The sequence below is a fragment of the Orcinus orca genome, chromosome 3 (genome assembly GCF_937001465.1).
Source record: "Orcinus orca chromosome 3, mOrcOrc1.1, whole genome shotgun sequence".
Taxonomy (NCBI): domain Eukaryota; kingdom Metazoa; phylum Chordata; class Mammalia; order Artiodactyla; family Delphinidae; genus Orcinus; species Orcinus orca.
The window spans coordinates 76,168,543-76,188,841 of record NC_064561.1 but is presented as its reverse complement, the minus strand read 5'-3'; the positions used below and the strand labels follow the sequence as shown (position 1 = coordinate 76,188,841).

General features: G+C 38.1%; 1 protein-coding gene across 1 annotated transcript in view; it reads right to left on the bottom strand.

Moving 5' to 3' along the window:
- The window catches only part of MEIKIN (meiotic kinetochore factor), a 78,670-nt gene that overhangs the window by 6,037 nt on the left and 52,334 nt on the right, over nt 1-20,299 (bottom strand). Inside the window, exon 9 of the mRNA XM_049707871.1 lies at nt 9,872-9,952. Coding sequence (XP_049563828.1) covers nt 9,872-9,952 — 81 coding nt within the window. The remainder of the gene's footprint in view (nt 1-9,871; nt 9,953-20,299) is intronic.

Genomic DNA, 20,299 nt, shown 5'->3' with positions numbered 1-20,299 from the left:
TAGGCTACACCACATGTAGGTGTGCCCAAAATGAATTATCAACTGCGCTGGGTAGGGAGTGGGGGGCATCTGCCTTTGCCTAGCTCCTCTTCCTTGTAGGAGGACAGAACAACTTCAGGCCTATCAATGTGTATCTTGAAACAGTGTTAGGAAGGTCACATTAAAGTGAGGCCCTAGAAAATGAAAATCTCCAGAAGTCCTTGAGTCAACTGGCCTCCTTTCAGTGTAGTCAGCCAAGGAATGACAGCTTGGAATTGAGGGGAATCTATATGCCTCATTTGGTGTAGAAGAACCAAAGGGCAATTAGTCTCAGATTCATTTGGTAACAAAATGTAAACCTTAAAATGTTAAGCCATTAAGTGTTCTCAAAAGTATTTTTATTTATTAAAAGACACTGGTATTTACCTACAGAATGGGAGAAAATATTTGAAAATCCTTTATCTGATAAGGGTCTAGTATCTAGAACATAAAAAGAACACTTACAACTCAACAATAAGAAGACAAATAACCTAACTTTTAAATGAGCAAAGGATCTGAGTAGACATTTCTCCAAAGAAGATATACAAAGGGCCAATAAGCTCCATTACAAAATCACAATGAGATACAACTTCACACCCCAAAAGATGGATGATAGTAAGTGTTGGTAAGAATATAGACAAATCAGAACACTCATACACTGCTGCTGGGAATGTAAAACTATTCAACCACTTTGGAAAACAGTCTATCAACTCTATCTAATGACCCACCATAGAGTTACCTTATAACCCTTCAATTTTACTTCTAGGTATACACTCAAGAGAAATGAAAACATATATCCACACAAAAGCTTGTACCTGGATGTTTATGGCAGCTTTATTCATAATAGTCCAAAGGCAGAAATAACCCAAATGGCCATGAACACAATAGAATATTGTTTGGCCATGAAAAGGAAAGAAGTACTGATACCTTGAAAACATTATGCTAAGTAAAAGAAGTTAGTCACAAAAGACTACATATTATATGATTTTATTCATATAAAATGTCCAGGAAATCTACTGAGATGGAAAGCGGATTAGTGGTTGCTTGGGGCCAGATAGTGGAATGGAGGAATAAGGGGATAATAGTAATGGTTAAAGGGTACAGGGTTTGTTTTTAAGGTGATAAAAATGTTCTACAATTGACTGGGCTGATAATGGCACATATTTGTGAATATACTAAAAAACGCTAAAATTTATACTCTAAATAGGTGAACTGTACCTCAATAAAGCTGTTTTTAAAAGTCCACCACAAAAAAAGTATTAAACATACAGTTACCATGTAACCGATTAATTCTTTTTCCACTTATAGGTATATACCCAAGAAAACTGAAAACATATATCCATACAAAGACTTGTACACGAATACTCATAGCACTATTATTCATCCAAATGCCCATAAACTGATGAATTAGAAAATAAAATGTGGTATATCCTTATAATGGGATATTATTCAGCCATAAATAAGGAACAAGGTACTGATAAATGCTGTAACATGGATGAATCTTGAAAATATTATAAGTGAAAGCAGCTAGACACAAAAAGGCCACATACTGTATGATACAATTTATATGAAATGGCCACTTATTAATAAGCAAACCTAAAAACACAGAAAGTAGATTAGTAATTTCCAGGAGCTGAAGGATGAGATGGGGGGAATGGTAAGTGACTGCTAAGGGGGTGATGAAAAATGTTCCTAAAAATGTTCCTGAATGTTCCTAAATTAGGGGTCAACGGCTGCACAACCTTCTGAGTATACTAAAAGTCACTGAATTCACACTTTAGCAAGGTGAATTTTATAAAATGTGAATTAGAGCTTAATTTTAAAAAGATGTTGGTATTTACAAAATAGTCAAAAGATTAGTTTTGCAGGGGAAAAAACTCATTTTTAAACACTTATTTCTCATATATACATTTTAACCCAAAATATAAAATGAATAAAAAATCAAAGTCATTTTCTGGAAAAAGTATTAATCTTTAGAACACTGGAAAGATTATGAGCAGAGTGCTCACAGAAATCTTTTCCCCATCTTGAAAAAGTGATCTTTGGTTAACTCTCCAACTCTGTTCCACTAGGATAAAGGTAAGAATGTCAACTGTATTACTAGGTAACATTGCTTAGGGTAAAAATGGTATCTGATTGAGAAATTGCATCTGGACTGGGAGGAACTATACGCACACTATAAGTAAATAAACACTAGAAAAGGCACCATATTTTGGGCTTTCCGGACTCTTGTAATTAGGCATATTCCTTGTGGGGACCCTGGAAGCTGCGCCTATGTGTTATTACAAAAGATACTGGATCTCATCTCCTTGTATCTGAGCTGTCCCCAGACTGCTATATAAGCTACTACATGGACTTCTGTGAGGACTGCTCCTGCTGAAGAGGAACATCTGCTCCTGCTCTACTGTATACCTGCTGTATACCTAAACAGCTGTATACCTGCTGTTTAGTTGAACCTAAGAAGAACCCTGGCTGGGTAAGAGCTAAATTATAGATTCTTAGAAGAAAACACAGGGAGAAACCTTCATGACACTGCATTTAATAATGAATTCTTGGATATGACACAAAAGCAAAGGCAACAACAACAACAAAAGATAAACTGGACTACCTAAAACTTTAAAACTTTTGTGCATCAAAGGACACTATCAACAGAATGAAAAGGTAACCCACAAAATGGGAGAAAATATTTGCAAACCATATATCTGATAAGGGGTTAATATCCAGAATATATAAAGAACTCCTATAACTGAACAACAAAAAAATAAACAACCTGATTTTTTAAATGTGCGAAGAACTTGAAAAGACACTCCTCAAAAGAAGATATAAAAATGGTTAATAAGCATATGAAAAGATGCTCAACATCACTGGCCATTAGGGAAACACAAATCAAAACCACAAGGAGAGAGAGGAGCTTCAAGATGGTGGAGGAGTAAGACGTGGAGATCACGTTCCTCCCCACAAATACATCAGAAATACATCTACATGTGGAACAACTCCTACAGAACAACTACTGAATGCTGGCAGAAGAACTCAGACCTCCCAAAAGGCAAGAAACTCCCCACGTACCTGGTCTGAGCTGTGTGTATGACAGGCTCTTGGTGCTCCAGCCAGGCATCAGGGCTGTGCCTCTGAGGTGGGAGAGCCAAGTTCAGGACACTGGTCCACAAGAGACCGCCCAGCTCCACATAATATCAAATGGTGAAAATCTCCCAGAGATCTCCATCTCAACGCCAAGACCCAGCACCATTCAAAGACCAGCAAGCTACAGTGCTCGACACCCTATGCCAAGCAACTAGCAGGACAGGAACACCCCCCCACCCATTAGCAGAGAGGCTGCCTAAAATCATCATAAGGCCACAGACACCCCAAAACACACCACCAGACGTGGACCTGTGCACCACAAAGACAAGATCCAGCCTCATCCACCAGAACACAGGCACTAGTCCCCTCAACCAGGAAGCTTACACAACCCACTGAACCAACCTTAGACACTGGGGGCAGAAACCAAAAACAATGGGAACTATGAACATGCAGCCTGCGAAAATGAGACCCCAAACACAGTAAGTTAAGCAAAATGAGAAGAGAGAGAAACACACTGCAGATGAAGGAGCAAGGTAAAAACACACCAGATCTAACAAATGAAGAGGAAATAGGCAGTCTACCTGAAAAAGAATTCAGAATAATGATAGTAAAGATGATCCAAACTCTCGGAAACAGAACGGAGAAAATACAAGAAACGTTTAACAAGGACCTAGAAGAACTAAAGAGGAAACAAGCAACGATTAACATCACAAAAAGTGAAATTAAAACTACTCAAGAACGGATCAATAGCAGAATAACTGAGGCAGAAGAACGGATAAGTGACCTGGAAGGTAAAGTAGTGGAAATAGCTACTGCAGAGCAGAATAAAGAAAAAAGAATGAAAAGAATTGAGGACAGTCTCAGAGACTTCTGGGACAACATTAAACACACCAACATTCGAATTATAGGGGTTCCAGAAGAAGAATAGAAAAAGAAACGGACTGGGAAAATATGTGAAGAGATTATAGTTGAAAAATTCACTAATATGAGCAAGGAAATAGTTAATCAAGTCCAGGAAGCACAGAGAGTCCCATACAGGATAAATCCAAGGAGAAACACGCCAGGACACATATTAATCAAACTGTCAAAAATTAAATACAAAGAAAACATATTAAAAGCAGCAAGGGAAAAACAACAAATAATGCACGAGGGAATCTCCATAAGGTTAACAGCTGATCTTTCAGCAGAAACTCTGCAAGCCAGTAGGGAGTGGCAGGACATATATAAAGTGATGAAGGGGAAAAACCTACAACATAGATTACTCTACCCAGCAAGGATCTCATTCAGATTTGATGGAGAAATTAAAACCTTTACAGACAAGCAAAAGCTAAGAGAATTCAGCACTACCAAACCACCTTTACAACAAATGCTAAAGGAACTTCTCTAGGCAGGAAACACAAGAGAAGAAAAACACCTACAATATTACCTATTACAAATTACACCTACAATATTACCTATTACCATTTTCTAAAACAATTTAGAAAATGGTAATAGGACCATACATATTGATAACTACCTTAAATGTAAATGGATTAAAGACTCCAACCAAAAGACACAGACTGGCTGAATGGATACAAAAACAAGACACGAATATATGCTGTCTACAAGAGACCCACTTCAGACCTAGGGACACATATAGAGTGAAAGTGAGGGGAGGGAAAAAGATATTCCATGCAAATGGAAATCAAAAGAAATCTGGAGTAGCAATTCTCATATCAGACAAAATAGACTTTAAAATCAAGACTATTACAAGAGACAAAGAAGGACACTACATAACGATGAAGGGATCAATCCAAGAAGAAGATATAACAATAGTAAATATTTATGCACCCAACATAGGAGCACCTCAATAAATAAGGCAATTACTAACAGCCATAAAAGGAGAACTCGACAGTAACATAATCATAGTAGGGGACTTTAACACCCCACTTTCACCAATGGACAGATCATCCAAAATGAAAACAAATAAGGAAACACAAGCTTTAAATGATACATTAAACAAGATGGACTTAATTGATATTTATAGGACATTCCATCCAAAAACAACAGAATACACATTTTTCTCAAGTGCTCATGGAACATTCTCCAGGATAGATCATATCTTGGGTCACAAATCAAGCCCTGGTAAATTTAAGAAAATTGAAATCATATCAAGTATCTTTTCCGACCACAACGCTATGAGACTAGATATCAACTACAGGAAAAATCTGTAAAAAATACAAACACATAGAAGCTAAACAACACACTACTTAATAACCAAGATATCACTGAAGAAATCAAAGAGGAAATCAAAAAATACCTAGAAACAAATTACAATGAAAACACAAGACCCAAAACCTATGCGATGCCACAAAAGCAGTTCTAAGAGGGACGTTTAGAGCAATACAATCCTACTTTAAGAAACAGGAAACATCTTAAATAAACAACCTAACCTTACACCTAAAGCAGTTAGAGAAAGAAGAACAAAAAACCCCAAAGTTAGCAGAAGGAAAGAAATCATAAAGATCAGATCAGAAATAAATGAAAAAGAAATGAAGGAAACGATAGCAAAGATCAATAAAACTAAAAGCTGATTCCTTGAGAAGATAAACAAAATTGATAAACCATTAGCCAGTCTCATCCAGAAAAAAAGGGAGAAGGTTCAAATCAATAGAATTAGAAATGAAAAAGGAGGAGTAACAACTGAGACTGAAGAAATACAAAGTGTCATGAGAGATTACTACAAGCAACTATATGCCAATAAAATGGAAAATCTGGAAGAAATGGACAAGTTCTTAGAAATGCACAACCTTTCAAGACTGAACCAGGAAGAAAGATAAAATATGAACAGACCAATCACAAGCACTGAAAGTGAAACTGTGATTAAAAATCTTTCAACAGACAAGAGCTCAGGACCAGATGGCTTCACAGGCGAATTCTATCAAACATTTAGAGAAGAGCTAACACCTATCCTTATGAAACTCTTCCAAAATATAGCAGAGGGAGGAACACTCCCAAACTCATTCTACGAGGCCACCATCACCCTGATACCAAAACCAGACAAAGATGTCACAAAGAAAGAAAACTATAGGCCAATATCACTGATGAACATAGATGCAAAACTCCTGAACAAAATACAAGCAAACAGAATCCAACAGCACATTAAAAGGATCATACACCATGATCAAGTGGGGTTTATCCCACGAATGCAAGGATTCTTCAATATACACAAATCAATCAATGTGATACAACATATTAACAGACTGAAGGAGAAAAACCATATGATCATCTCAATAGATGCAGAGAAAGCTTTCGACAAACTTCAATACCCATTTATGATAAAAACCCTCCAGAAACTAGGCATAGAGGGAATTTACCTCAACATAATAAAGGCCATATATGACAAACCCACAGCCAATGTCGTCCTCAATGGTGAAAAACTGAAACCATTTCCACTAAGATCAGGCACAAGACAAGGTTGCCCACTCTCACCACTCTTATTCAACATAGTTTTGGAAGTTTTAGCCACAGCAATCAGAGAAGAAAAAGACATAAAAGGAATCCAAATCGGAAAAGAAGAAGTAAAGCTGTCACTGTTTGCAGATGACATGATACTATACATAGAGAATCCTCAAGATGCTACCAGAAAACTACTAGAGCTAATCAATGAACTTCGTAAAGTAGCAGGATACAAAATTAAATGCACAGAAATCTCTGGCATTCCTATACACTAGTGACGAAAAATCTGAAAGAGAAATTAAGGAAACACTCCCATTTACCATTGCAACAAAAAGAATCAAATACCTAGGAATAAACCTACCTAAGGAGACAAAAGACCTGTATGCAGAAAATTATAAGACACTGATGGAAGAAATTAAAGATGATACAGACAGATGGAGAGATATACCATTTTCTTGGATTGGAAGAATCAACATTGTGAAAATGACTATACTACCCAAAGCAATCTACAGATTCAGTGCAATCCCTATCAAACTACCAATGGCATTTTTCACAGAACTAGAACAAAAAATGGCACAATTTGTATGGAAACACAAAAGAGTCCAAATAGCCAAAGCAATCTTGAGAAAGAAAAATAGGAACTGGAGGAATCAAGCTCCCTGACTTCAGACTATACTACAAAGCTACAATAATCAAGACAGTATGGTACTAGCACAAAAACAGAAATATAGATCAATGGTACAGGATAGAAAGCCCAGAGACAAACCCACGCACATATGGTCACCTTACCTTCGATAAAGAAGGCAAGAATATACAGTGGAGAAAGCACAGCCTCTTCAATAAGTGGCGCTAGGAAAACTGGACAGCTACATGTAAAAGAATGAAATTAGAACACTTCCTAACACCACACACAAAAATAAACTCCAAATGGATTAAAGACCTAAATGTAAGGCCAGACACTATCAAACTCTGAGAGGAAAACACAGGCAGAACACTCTATGACATAAATCACAGCAAGATCCTTTTTGACCCACCTCTTATGTAAATGGAAATAAAACCAAAAATAAACAAATGGGACCTAATGAAACTTAAAAGCTTTTGCACAGAAAAGGAAACCATAAAGAAGACGAAAAGACAACCCTCAGAATGGGAGAAAATATTTGCAAATGAAGCAACTGACAAAGGATTAATCTCCAAAATTTACAAGCAGCTCATGCAGCTCAATAACAAAAAAACAAACAACCCAATCCAAAAATGGGCAGAAGACCTATATAGACATTTCTCCAAAGAAGATACACAGATTGCCAACAAACACATAAAAGAATGCTCAACTTCATTTATCATTAGAGAAATGAAAATCAAAACTACAATGAGATATCATCTCACACCGTTCAGAATGGCCATCACAAAAAATCTACAAACAATAAATGTTGGAGAGGGTGTGGAGAAAAGGGACTTGCACTGTTGGTGGGAATGTAAATTGATACAGCCACTATGGAGAACATTATGGAGGTTCCTTAAAAAACTAAAAATAGCACTACCATACAACCCAGCAATCCCACTACTGGGCATATACCCTGAGGAAACCATAACTCAAAAAGAGTCATGTACCACAATGGTCACTGTTGCTCTATTTACAATAGCCAGGACATGGAAGCAACCTAAGTGTCCATCATCAGGTAAATGGATAAAGAAGATGTGGCACATATATACAATGGAATATTACTCAGCCATAAAAAGTAACGAAATTGAGTTATTTGGAGTGAGGTGGATGGACCTAGAGTCTGCCATACAGAGTGAAGTCAGAAAGAGAAAAACAAATACTGTATGCTAACACATATATATGGAATCTAAAAAAAAAAAAAAAAAAAAAGGTCATGAAGAACCTAGGGGAAAGATGGGAATAAAGATGCAGACCTACTAGAGAACGGACTTGAGGATACAGGGAAGGGGAAGGGGAAACTGGCAGAAAGTGAGAGAGTGGCATGGACATATATACACTACCAAATGTAAAACCGACAGCTAGTGGGAAGCAGCCGCATAGCACAGGGAGATCAGCTCGGTGCTTTGTGACCACCTAGAGGGGGGTGGGCAGGAGGGAGATGCAAGAGGGAAGAGATACGGGAATGTGTGTATATGTATGGCTGATTCACTTTGTTGTAGAGCAGAGGCTAGCACACCATTGTAAAGCAATTATACTCCAATAAAGGTGTTAAAAAAAAACCCACAAGGAGATACCATCTCACATCTATTATTTAAAAAAAAACACAGAAAGTAACAAGTGTTAGCAAGGATGTAGAGAAATTGGCACATTTGTAAATTGTGGTGCGAATGTAAAATAGTGCAACTGACATGGAAAACAGTATGGTGGCTCCTCAAAAATATACCCAAAAGAATTGAAAGCAGGGTCACAAAGAGATATTTTTACACCCATTTTCATAGCAGCATTATTCACAATAGCCAAAAGATGGAAGCAACCAAATGCCCATAGACAGAAGAATGGATAAACAAAATGTGGTATATTCACACAATGTAATATTATTTAGCCTTTAAAAAGGAAGTATATCCTGACACATGCTACAACATAGATAAACCTTGAAGACATTATGCTAAGTGAAATAAGTCAGTCACAAAAAAGACAAATACTGTATGATTCCATTTATATGAAGTACCTAGAACAATCAGATTCATAGAGACAGAGAGTAGAATGGTGGTAACAAGGGACTGGGGGAGGAAAGAATGGGGAGTTACTGTTTAATGTGTATGAAATTTCAGTTTGGCAAGATGAAAAATTTCTCAGTATTGTTGGTGGTGATGGTTGCACAACAATGTGAAAGTACTTGAACTGCACATTTAAAAATGGTTAAAATGGGGCTTCCCTGGTGGCACAGTGGTTGAGAGTCCGCCTGCCGATGCAGGGGACACGGGTTCATGCCCCGGTCCAGGAAGATCCCACATGCCGCGGAGCAGCTGGGCCCATGAGCCATGGCAGCTGAGCCTGCGCGTCTGGAGCCCATGCTCCGCAACGGGAGAGGTCACAACAGTGAGAGGCCCGCGTACCACAAAAAAAAAAATTAAAAAATGGTTAAAATGGTAAATTTTATGTTATCTATATTTTGCCACAATAAAAAAAATTTTTTAAAGAAGACAGAAATCTTTCTTTCATGTATACCAGTATATAGAGTACTTCCAGTGAAAGTATGTTTATGCAATAGAAATTACAGACATTATTGTCTATGTGCAATATTCCCCTGGTCTAAGAGAAACAGAATAATGGGAAGAACAGGGAGCCAGAAAATAAATACTACAAGTGCCAAATGCTAATAACACTTACCATTAAACTAGCTGTTTGTGAAGACGGAGTACTTGTTAACAGGCCTCTGCTTTTCTTATCAGAAGTACTGGAATGTGTGTTCTATCAGTATTTTGTGAAATAGGGAATTGAATAGCAGAAAGAAATAAAATACCTTAATACAGTACAAACAAAATTTTAATAGTATACTAGATCATATGTCATAGTAATAAAATTTTAATATGCTAATTAAATTTTAAAACACTAGACAAGAAACTAAAGAATTTTTTGGCTTGAGCTAGGTCAAACAACCTCCAAGAGAACTCTATGTGGTAAAAATGATATATCTCTTTGAATAGGTGTCATTACATGCTGCCAAGCCTGGAACCCAAATTCATAAAACCTGAACATCACAGGGAAGTTGTGTTAGGTTTCTTTTTTCTTTCTTTCGTCTTTTCTTTCTTGAACTCTTTCTTTCTGGCTTAAAATCTCTTAAACTAGTTGTTCAAGACATAATCTGGAATATTTATTAGGAAGATTTTATCAAAAAATTATAAGTAAATTTACCTAGTACACTAAATATGTTAGTTCTCTAATTTATTACCTATATGATCTTTTAATCTGTTCATCTGAACAATAGGGATTATTCTACCCTAGGAATTGCCATGCAAAGGTTACAAATAATACATGCTGTTCCACTGCAAGGAGTGCAGTTAGCTGATACTGCCCAGCTGCAACACCTTTAGAATCTGCTTCAGCTTTCAGGTTGAGGCCATCATCTTCTAGGGCAAGCCTCAGCCAACATCTAAGCATAGCAGCCCAACATAATATTCCTATAATGGACAATCTTTGCTCCAGACCTCCCCACTGGGAGAGCCTTTGTCAGATCTGCATTGAAGACTGAGGCTATTCCAGCCCAATCTCCCTTCCTCCCTGCTTTCCTTTCTCAGGTATTACCCCCTCCAATATGCCATTTGAACGCTTTTTTTTTTTTTTTTTTTTTTGCGTTATTAGGGCCTCTCACTGTTGTGGCCTCTCCCGTTGTGGAGCACAGGCTCCGGACGCGCAGGCTCAGCGGCCATGGCTCACGGGCCCAGCCGCTCCGCAGCATGTGGGATCTTCCCGGACCAGGGCACGAACCCGTGTCCCCTGCATCGTTAGGCGAACTCTCAACCACTGTGCCACCAGGGAAGCCCTGAACTCTTAATTCTGCCGGAATAATCTCTTCCCAGTGGTCTCAAGTGACACAATTGTCAACAGTCAATCCATTTAAAAAACATCTGCCTGGGGCTTCCCTAGTGGCGCAGTGGTCCAGAGTCCGCCTGCCGATGCAGGGGACATGGGTTCGTGCCCCGGTCCAGGAAGATCCCACATGCCGTGGAGCGGCTGGCCCCATGAGCCATGGCCGCTGAGCCTGCGCGTCCGGAGCCTGTGCTCTGCAACGGGAGAGGCCGCAACAGTGAGAGGCCCGCGTACCGCAAAAAAAAAAAAAAAAAAAAAAAATCTGCCTGTATATAGCTGTAAGTACATAGATTCTCCGCATTTTTTCCTAGATTTGCTAAGACATTAATGCATACCTAAATTTTCCTAATAAGTACATTTTCTTTTTATAGTCTTTTCAAGAATTAGTTAATAAAAGGCCAGTGCTTACCAACGCAGGTTTGAGGGGCTGAGGCAGCAGAACTTTAGCAACTGATCTACCTGCACTGCTTTCTACAACAGACCTCTGGTGAGATGATGGAACCTTGATATTTAGGTGATGAGAGCTTAATGTTGTTTGAGAACTTGTATCTCTAGGTTCAGGATCTTTTTCAGGCTGAAAGAAATTCAGAATCATAAAACACATTTTACAATGCTATAACAACATTTGTATCATCTCTCAGATGTCCTGTTTTTATTGTTTTATATATATTTGTGTTATAATTGTTATAATTAAAATGGGATCTATATTTCTATCTATAATTCCCTCAACTTGAAAGAAAGTTTTAAACTTAAAAAGTTTTTTTAAAAAAGTAAGGTTTTTAATATATTTAAGGAAAAAAATTTTGTTGAAAGACAAAATAGTCTGAAATATACTCAGCTCAAAAAATTGTCCTACCACATTTAAGGTAACATCTCCCAAATAGTGTTTTTGAAAAGAAAAATGACAATAAGATCTATTTATTTGTCACTATTTAAAACTAAATTTTAGAGAAAACATTAAATATATTTATATAAATATCTTTATTATGCAATAATCTTCATTTAAAAAACAAAAAGTCCTTTCTAAGACATCAGGAAGCTGCAACTACAAGAAAGTGTATTGCGGGCTTCCCTGGTGGCGCAGTGGTTGAGAGTCCACCTGCCGATGCAGGGGACACGGGTTCGTGCCCCGGTCTGGGAAGATCCCACATGCCGCGGAGCGGCTGGGCCCGTGAGCCATGGCCGATGAGCCTGCGCGTCCGGAGCCTGTGCTCTGCAACGGGAGAGGCCACAACAGTGAGAGGCCCGCGTACCGCCAAAAAACAAAAACAAAAACAACCAAACAAACAAAAAAAGAAAGTGTACTGCTTTACCAACCAGTCCCTGCACTGAAAACTGTTCAGTGACTGCTTGTCCTAAGTTATGTGACTTGTCTTATGCTTTCAAGATGTGTTTATAATAATATTCAGGGACTTCCCTGGTGGTTAAGAATCCACCTGCCAATGCAGGGGACATGGGTTCAAGCCCTGGTCCGGGAAGATCCCACATGCCGTGGAGCAGCTAAGCCCATGTGCTACAACTACGGAGCCTGCGCTCTAGAGCCCACGAGCCACAACTACTGAGTCCGTGTGCCACAACTACTGAAGCCCACATGCCTAGAGCCCATGCTACGCAACAAAGACAAGCCACCGCAATGAGAAGCCCGTGCACTGCAACGAAGAGTAGCCCCTGCTTGCTGCAACTAGAGAAAGCCCGTGAGCGGCAACGAAGACCCAACACAGCCAAAAATAAATAAATTAATTAATTAAAATAAATAAATAAAGTAGAATAATATTCAAAGTTTAAATATATTCAACATAACTGAGGAGAATGCAATTTGAGAATGACAAGATTTTGAGTTGAGGGTAAGGGGATAAAGAGGATGATAAAGAAAGAGGAGGGGAGGGAAGTAGAAGAGGTATAAGGTATTGATATAGTCCAAGCAAAGGAAAGAACAAAGGTATGGAGCAAAGAGTGAGGTACTTATTGTCAACTATTAACTCCTTTCTTTCACTGAAAATTTCACACCTTGCATACAGCCTTTTCTCTCACTCCTGTCATCATTCTCAGCAATTTCATCATCCAAGGGAATAACCCAGCCAACCAACTGGTCTCTAAGTTGCTTGATCTCTGCATTTCCAATAACCTTTTCCCCTCATGGCATTTCATGCACTCTATGATCAAACTTAGCCCTTGCCATCAATAGAAACTACAGAATCAATCAATTCAAATAGCTTCCTATATTTGTCCAACCCCTGCACAATTATCTTGAGGAAATAAACTTCCCTGTCATTGAAATCTCCAATTTACTGATCCTACAATGTTATCTCATCCATGATCTTTCTCCTGTCTTATTCCTTCCTTATCTACCACCAACCATCATTATAACTACTTTCTTATCGCTTTCTCCTCCTATCACAGATGCCTGACAAATCCCCAGCCTGATGAACCCTAACATCAATATCCGCTGTACCACCAGTGCAATTAAGTGTTGGAGAAAATTATACAATGTGGCATACCAACAGCACTACAAACTCAAAAGGAGTAGCCACAGATTGGCACCTCTTCTACACTTCTCTAGCTTCTCATGACTATTTCAAAATCACCCAATTTTCCTTAAACCTCTAGCCTCCTTCCTTCTACCATCTGCAACTGACATCTTTGGCTCACCCTTCCCTGCAACAATAAAAGACATCAAACAGCATCCAACTACTCACTCGAGACTCAAATTTTGGGGGCCCAGTGCAAAATAAAATTGTGGGGCCCCAATATTTAAAAGCTATTTAAAATGTCAAGATGGTGAAAACAGAGCATTAAATGAAGCATGGGGTCCTTCTAAGCACAATACCCGCCCTGCTACCACTACATCTACAAGTATATCACAAGAGAAATCTCCCTCCTCTTTTAAATGCCAGTTCCTCCACTGGTATTCTGGATCTCATCCTTCCTCATCTTTTCAAGGACTTCTCTCCTCCATATAATAGTATAGGGAAGCTTTTTGTTTTTATTTTTTAAAATAGCTTTATTGAGATATAAATCACCATAAAATTCACCCATTTAAGAGTAAAATTCAATGGTTTTTAATACATTCACAGGGTTGTGCAATCATCACCACAGCCTATTTTAGAACATTTTTGTCCCCACTAAAAGAAACCCCATAACCATTAGCAGTCAATCTCCATTCCATCCCCATCAGCCCTAAGTAACTACTAATCTATGGCTGTCTTTATATATTTGCCTATCCTGGACACTTCTTATAAATGAGATCATATAATATGTGGCCTTTTGTGACTGGCTTATTTCACAGTGCATAGTTTTTTCAAGGTCCATCCAAGTTGTAGCATGTATCAGTGCTTCACTGGTTTTTATTGCCAAATAATATTCTATTGTATGGATATACCACATTTTATTTACCCATTCATCAGGAGATGGACACTGGTGTTGTTTCCACTTTTTGCCTGTTGTGAATAAATGCTGTCAAGAACATTCATGTATAAGTTTTTGTAAGGATGTATGCTTTTATTTCTCCTGGGTATAAACCTAAGAGTAGAATTGCTGAGTCCTACGGTAACTCCACATTTAAAATTTTGAAGAACTGCCAAATTGTTTCACAAATCAGCTGTACTATTTTACATTCACCCCACAATGTCTGAAGGTTCTCATTTCTCCACATCATCACCAACATTTATTATTGTCTGTCTTGTTTTTCTTTTTTTGGCCGTGCTGTGCAGCTTGCAGAATTGTGGTTCCCCGACCAGGGAATGAACCCGGGCCACAGCAGTGAAAGTGCTGAGTCCTAACCACTGGACCACCATGGAATTCCGTTATCTGTCTTTTTGATTATAGTCATCCTAGTGGATATGAAGTCATACCTCATTGTGGTTTTGATTTGCATTTCCCTAATGACTAAGGATATTGAGCATCTTTTCATGTACTTATTGGCCATCTGTATATCTTCTTCAAAATAATATAAGGAAGTTCTCATAGACCAGCATCCCAGAAATGGTAAAGCTATAGTCAGGAAGAGAAACTTAGGAACACAGCTTTTGAGAGGGGGCAGAACATGCAAGAGCATAAGAAATGGCATTTAATGTAACATGTGACACACAAATTATAAGATGCTTGATTTGTATAGAAAGGTGTGCGTGTGTGTGGTTGTGTGTGTGTGTGTGTGTGTGTGTGTGTGTGTGTGTGTGTGAGAGAGAGAGAGAGAGAGAGAGAGAGAGAGAGAGAGATAATCGAGTATGAAACTGAGACAGCATGCATGGAAACAGGAAAGGGAAATGTAACCAGGAGGAAGCAAAGAAGCATGGAAAAGAAAACATAGAAGTATGTGGAAGATTTTTCATTGCTTTAGGTTAAAAAAGTGAAATTCAGGTCAACTTCAACTAGATCTCTATGTCACAGGGAGCTCCAGTTGCCTACTGAGTTACATTCACTATTCCCTCTTCTTTCCTTCTATTATTCCCATTAGCCCTAAAAAATGGTCCCACATATCCCATTTTAAAACAAAACAGAATAAATTTCCTCTGACCCTGCCTCTCCCTCTAGTTACTGTTCTTTTCCCCTATTTCCCATCAGAGTTAATCTCTATAGATAATCATTACTTCCTTACTTTATTTTTTTCTTTTTTTCCCACCTTTATTGAGGAATAATTGACAAATATAATAATATATATATTTAAAGCACACAAGTGATAATTTGATATACATATACATTGTGGAATGATTACCAAGATCAAGGTAATTAACATATCCATCACCTCACATAGTTAACATTAGTGGAGTGTGCATTGTGAGAAAGCTTAAAATATATTTTCAGCAACTTTTAAAATATACAATACCATATTATTAACTATTGTCACCATGCTAATGTCAGACCCTCAGAACTTATTTTTCTTACAACTGAAAGTCTGTAGTTTAACCTACATCTCACCATTTCCTCATACCCCAGACCCTGGCAACCACTGTTCTATTCTCTGTAATGAAATTGGCTTTTTCCCCCCACATATAAGCAATACCATACAGTATTTATCTTTCTCTGGTTTATTTCACTTAGCATAATGCCCTACAGGTTCATACAGATTGTCGCAAATGGAAAGATTTCCTTCTTTTTATGGCTGAATAATATGCCATTTTCTACATCTATATCACATTTTCTTTATCCATTCATCCAGTGAAGGACATTTAGGTTGTTTCCATATCTCATTATTGTGAATAATGCTGCAATGAACATGGGAGTGCAGATAACTCCTCAAGATACTTATTTCACTTCGTTTGGATACATACCTGGGAGTGAGATTGCTGGATTACATGGTAGTTCTATTTTTAATTTTTGGAGGAACTGCTATATGGTTGTCCATAATGGTTATACCAATTTACATTCCCGCCAACAGTGTATAAATGTTCCCTTTTCTCCACATCGTTGCCAACATTTGTTAGCTTTGGCTTTTTGATAATAGCCATCCTAACAGGTTCAAGGTGATATCTCATTGTAGTTTTGATTTGCATTTCCCTTATGATTAGTGATATTGAGCACATTTTCATGTACCTATCGACCACCTGTATATGCTCTTTGGGAAACTGTCTATTCAGGTACTTTGTCCATTTAAAAATTGAATTATTTGCTTTTTGCTCTTGAGTTATATAGGTTCTTTATATATTTTGGATATTAATCCCTTAGAAGATATGCGATTTGCAAATATTTTCACTCGTTCTGTAGGTTACCTTTTAAATTTACTAACTGTTCCTTTTCTATGCAGAAGTTCTTTAGTTTGATGTAGTCCCACTTGTTTATTTTAGCTTTTGTTGTGTGTTCTGGTGCCTTATCAAAGAAATCATTGCCAAGACCCATGTCAAGCTTTTTCCCTATGTTTTCTTCTTCGAGTTTTTAGGGTTTCAGGTCTTATATGTAAGTCTTGAATCCATTTCGAGTTAATTTCTGTGACTAATGTAAGATGGGGTTCCAATTTCATTCCTTTGCATGTGGATATCCAGTTTCCCTATTACCATTTATTGAAGAGACTATCCTTTCCCCATTTTATGTTCTTGGCACCCTTGTCAAAAATCAATCGGCTAGGGCTTCCCTGGTGGCGCAGTGGTTGAGCGTCCACCTGCCGATGCAGGGGACACGGGTTCATGCCCCGGTCCGGGAGGATCCCACATGCTGCGGAGCGGCTGGGCTCATGGGCCAGGGCCGCTGAGCCTGTGCGTCCAGAGCCTGTGCTCCGCGACGGGAGAAGCCACAGCAGTGATAGGCCCGCATACCGCAAAAAAAAAAAAAAAAATCAATTGGCTATACGTGCGTAGGTTTATGTGTGTGCTCTCTACTGGTCTATGTGCCTCTTTTTGTGCCAGTACCATACTGTTTTCATTTCTATAGTTTTGTAATATAAATTGAAAACAAGAAATGTGATGTCTCCAGCTTTTTTCTTTCTCAAGATTGCTTTAGGTATTTCGGTTCTATTGTGGTTTGATATAAATTTTAGAATAGTTTTTCTATTTCTATGAAAAATGCCATTGGAATTTTGATAGGGATTGCACCGAATTTGTTGATCACTTTGGATAGTATGGACATTTTCACAACACTAATTCTTCCAATCCAAGAATACGGGATATTTTTCCATTTATTTCTGTCTTCTTCAATTACTTTCATCAATGTCTTACAGTTTTCAGTGTACAGGTCTTTTACTTGCTTGGTTAAATTTATCTCTAAGTATTTTATTGTTTTTGATGCTACTGTAAATGGGATTTTAAAAGGAAAAACCTGTTTTACCTCTTATGAGTCTTTCTCCTGTGAGTCTACTTTACTACTCACACAAAACCCGCACGGTGTGGTCACCAAATGTGTGTGGGGGTTTCTCCAGAACAAGCAATTTTCTACAATGCCAGCTAGGCAGCCTACAGTTCAACTCAGTACTAACACTATCTTCCTGGGGATAGTGTCAAATCCCACAGGTTAAGGGCTCAGTCTCACAAGACTGTTCCCATCCTACTTCAGATGACAATTGTGAGTAGTAGGTTACCCACAACTTCTGTCTGATTTGGATACAAATCAGAGGTTCCCATCACCCCCACCTCAGATTTGATTAATTTGCTAGGGCAGCTTACAGAACTGAGGGAAACACTTACTTACATTTACCAATTTATTAAAGGATATATACGAACAGCCAGATAAAAAAAACACATAAGGTGAGGTCTGGGAGAGTTCCAAGTGCAGGAGCTTCTGTGCTCAACCTGGCAGCTCTCCGTACCCTCTACTATTGGGACTTTTATGGAGGTTTCCTCACATAGTCATGATCAATTATTAACTTCATTTCCAGCCCCTCACCCCTCTCTGGAGAAGGGGAGGCTGTGGGCTGAAAATTCCAAGCTTCTAATCATGGCTTCATCTTTCTGGTGACCAGTCCCTATACCAGAGCCATCCAGAAGCCCATCCAGAGTTGCTTCATTAAAACAAAATATCCACTAGTACTCTTATCACTTAGGAGTTTACAAGGTTGTAGGAGTCCTGTGTCAGGGATGAGGTCAAAGACCACATACTAAAACAAAGAGATGCTCCTAGCATTCTTACACTTAGGAAATTATAAGGGTTTAGGAGTTCTGTGCCAGAAACTGGGGGCAGAGACCAGTATATATATTTTTTCTATTATCTCACAGGATTGCCCTCTAATTTCTCTTTCAGATAGTTTTTTGTTAGTGTATAGAAATGAAACCAATTTTTGTATGTTGATTTTGTATCCTACAATTTTATTGAATTTGTTTATTAGTTCTAAAGGTTTTTGGTGGAGTCTTTATGGTTTTCAATATAGGATCAAGTCATCTGTAAACAGAGATAATTTCACTTCTTCCTTTCTTAATTGGATGCCTTTTATTTCTTTTTCTTGCCTAATTGCTCTGGCTAGGACTTCCAATACTATGTTGAATAGTATAGTAGAAGTGGCAAGAGTGGGCATCCTTTTCTTATTCTTGATCTTAGAGGAAGGGCTTTGAACTTTTCACCACTGACTATGATGTTAGCTATGCACTTGTCATATATGGCCTTTATTATGATGAGGTACATTCCTTCTATACCTAATTTAATGAGAGTTTTCATCATGAAACGATGTTGAATTTTGTCAAATGCTTTTTCAACATCTATTGAAATGATCATATGGTTTTTACCCTTCATTCTGTCAATGTGGTGTATCACATGAATTTATTTCCCTATGTTGAACCATCCTTGAGTCCCAGGGATAAATCTCACTTGATAATGGTATATGGTCCTTTTAATGTGTCCTTAAATTTGGTTTGATGGCATTTTGGTGAGGATTTTTACATCTATGTTCAGTGGGGATAGTGGCCTGTAATTTTCTTTCAATGCCCTGATCTGAATTTAGTAACCGTGGTAATGCTGGCCTCAGAAATGAGTTTGGAAGTGTTCCTCTTCAACTTTTTGGAAGAGTTTGAGAAAGACTCATATTAATTCTTTAAAGGTTTGGTAGAATGCACCAGTGAAGCTAGATGGTTCCTTTTATTTGCTGGGAAATTTTTAATTACTGATTTAATCTCCTTGGTCATTATTGGTCTGTTCAGATTCCCTATTACTTTGTGATTCAGTCTTGGTAAGTTGTACATTTCTAGGAATTTATCCATATCTTCTAAGTTATCAAATTTGTTGATATATAATTATTCATAGAAGTCTGTTATGACCCTCTGCATTTGTGTTATCAGTTGTAATGCCTCCTCTTTCATTTATAATTTATTAATTTGAGTCATCTCTCTTTTTTTCTTAGTCTAGATAGAAGTTTCTCAATTGTTCATCTTTTAATGAAACCAACTCTTAGTTTAGTTAATCATTTTTATTGTCTCTCTAGTTTCTAGATCATTTCTTTCTGCTCTAATATTTTAATTTTCTTCCTTCTGCTAACTTTGGACTTAGTTTGTTCTTCTTTTTCTAGTTCCCTGAAGTATAAGATTAGGCTGTTACTTGAGGTCTTAATTTTTTCTTAATGTAGGTGTTTAACGCTATAAACTTCTCTTGTAAGGCTGCTTTTGATGTATCCCATAAGTTTTGGTATGTTGTGTTTCCATTTTCATTTGTCTCAAGATTTTTTTTTTTTTTTTTTTTTGCCGTACACGGGCCTCTCACTGTTGTGGACTCTCCTGTTAACGGAGCACAGGCTCCAGACACGCAGGCTCAGCGGCCATGGCTCATGGGCCTAGCCGTGCCGCAACACGTGGGATCTTCCTGGACCGGGGCACGAACCCG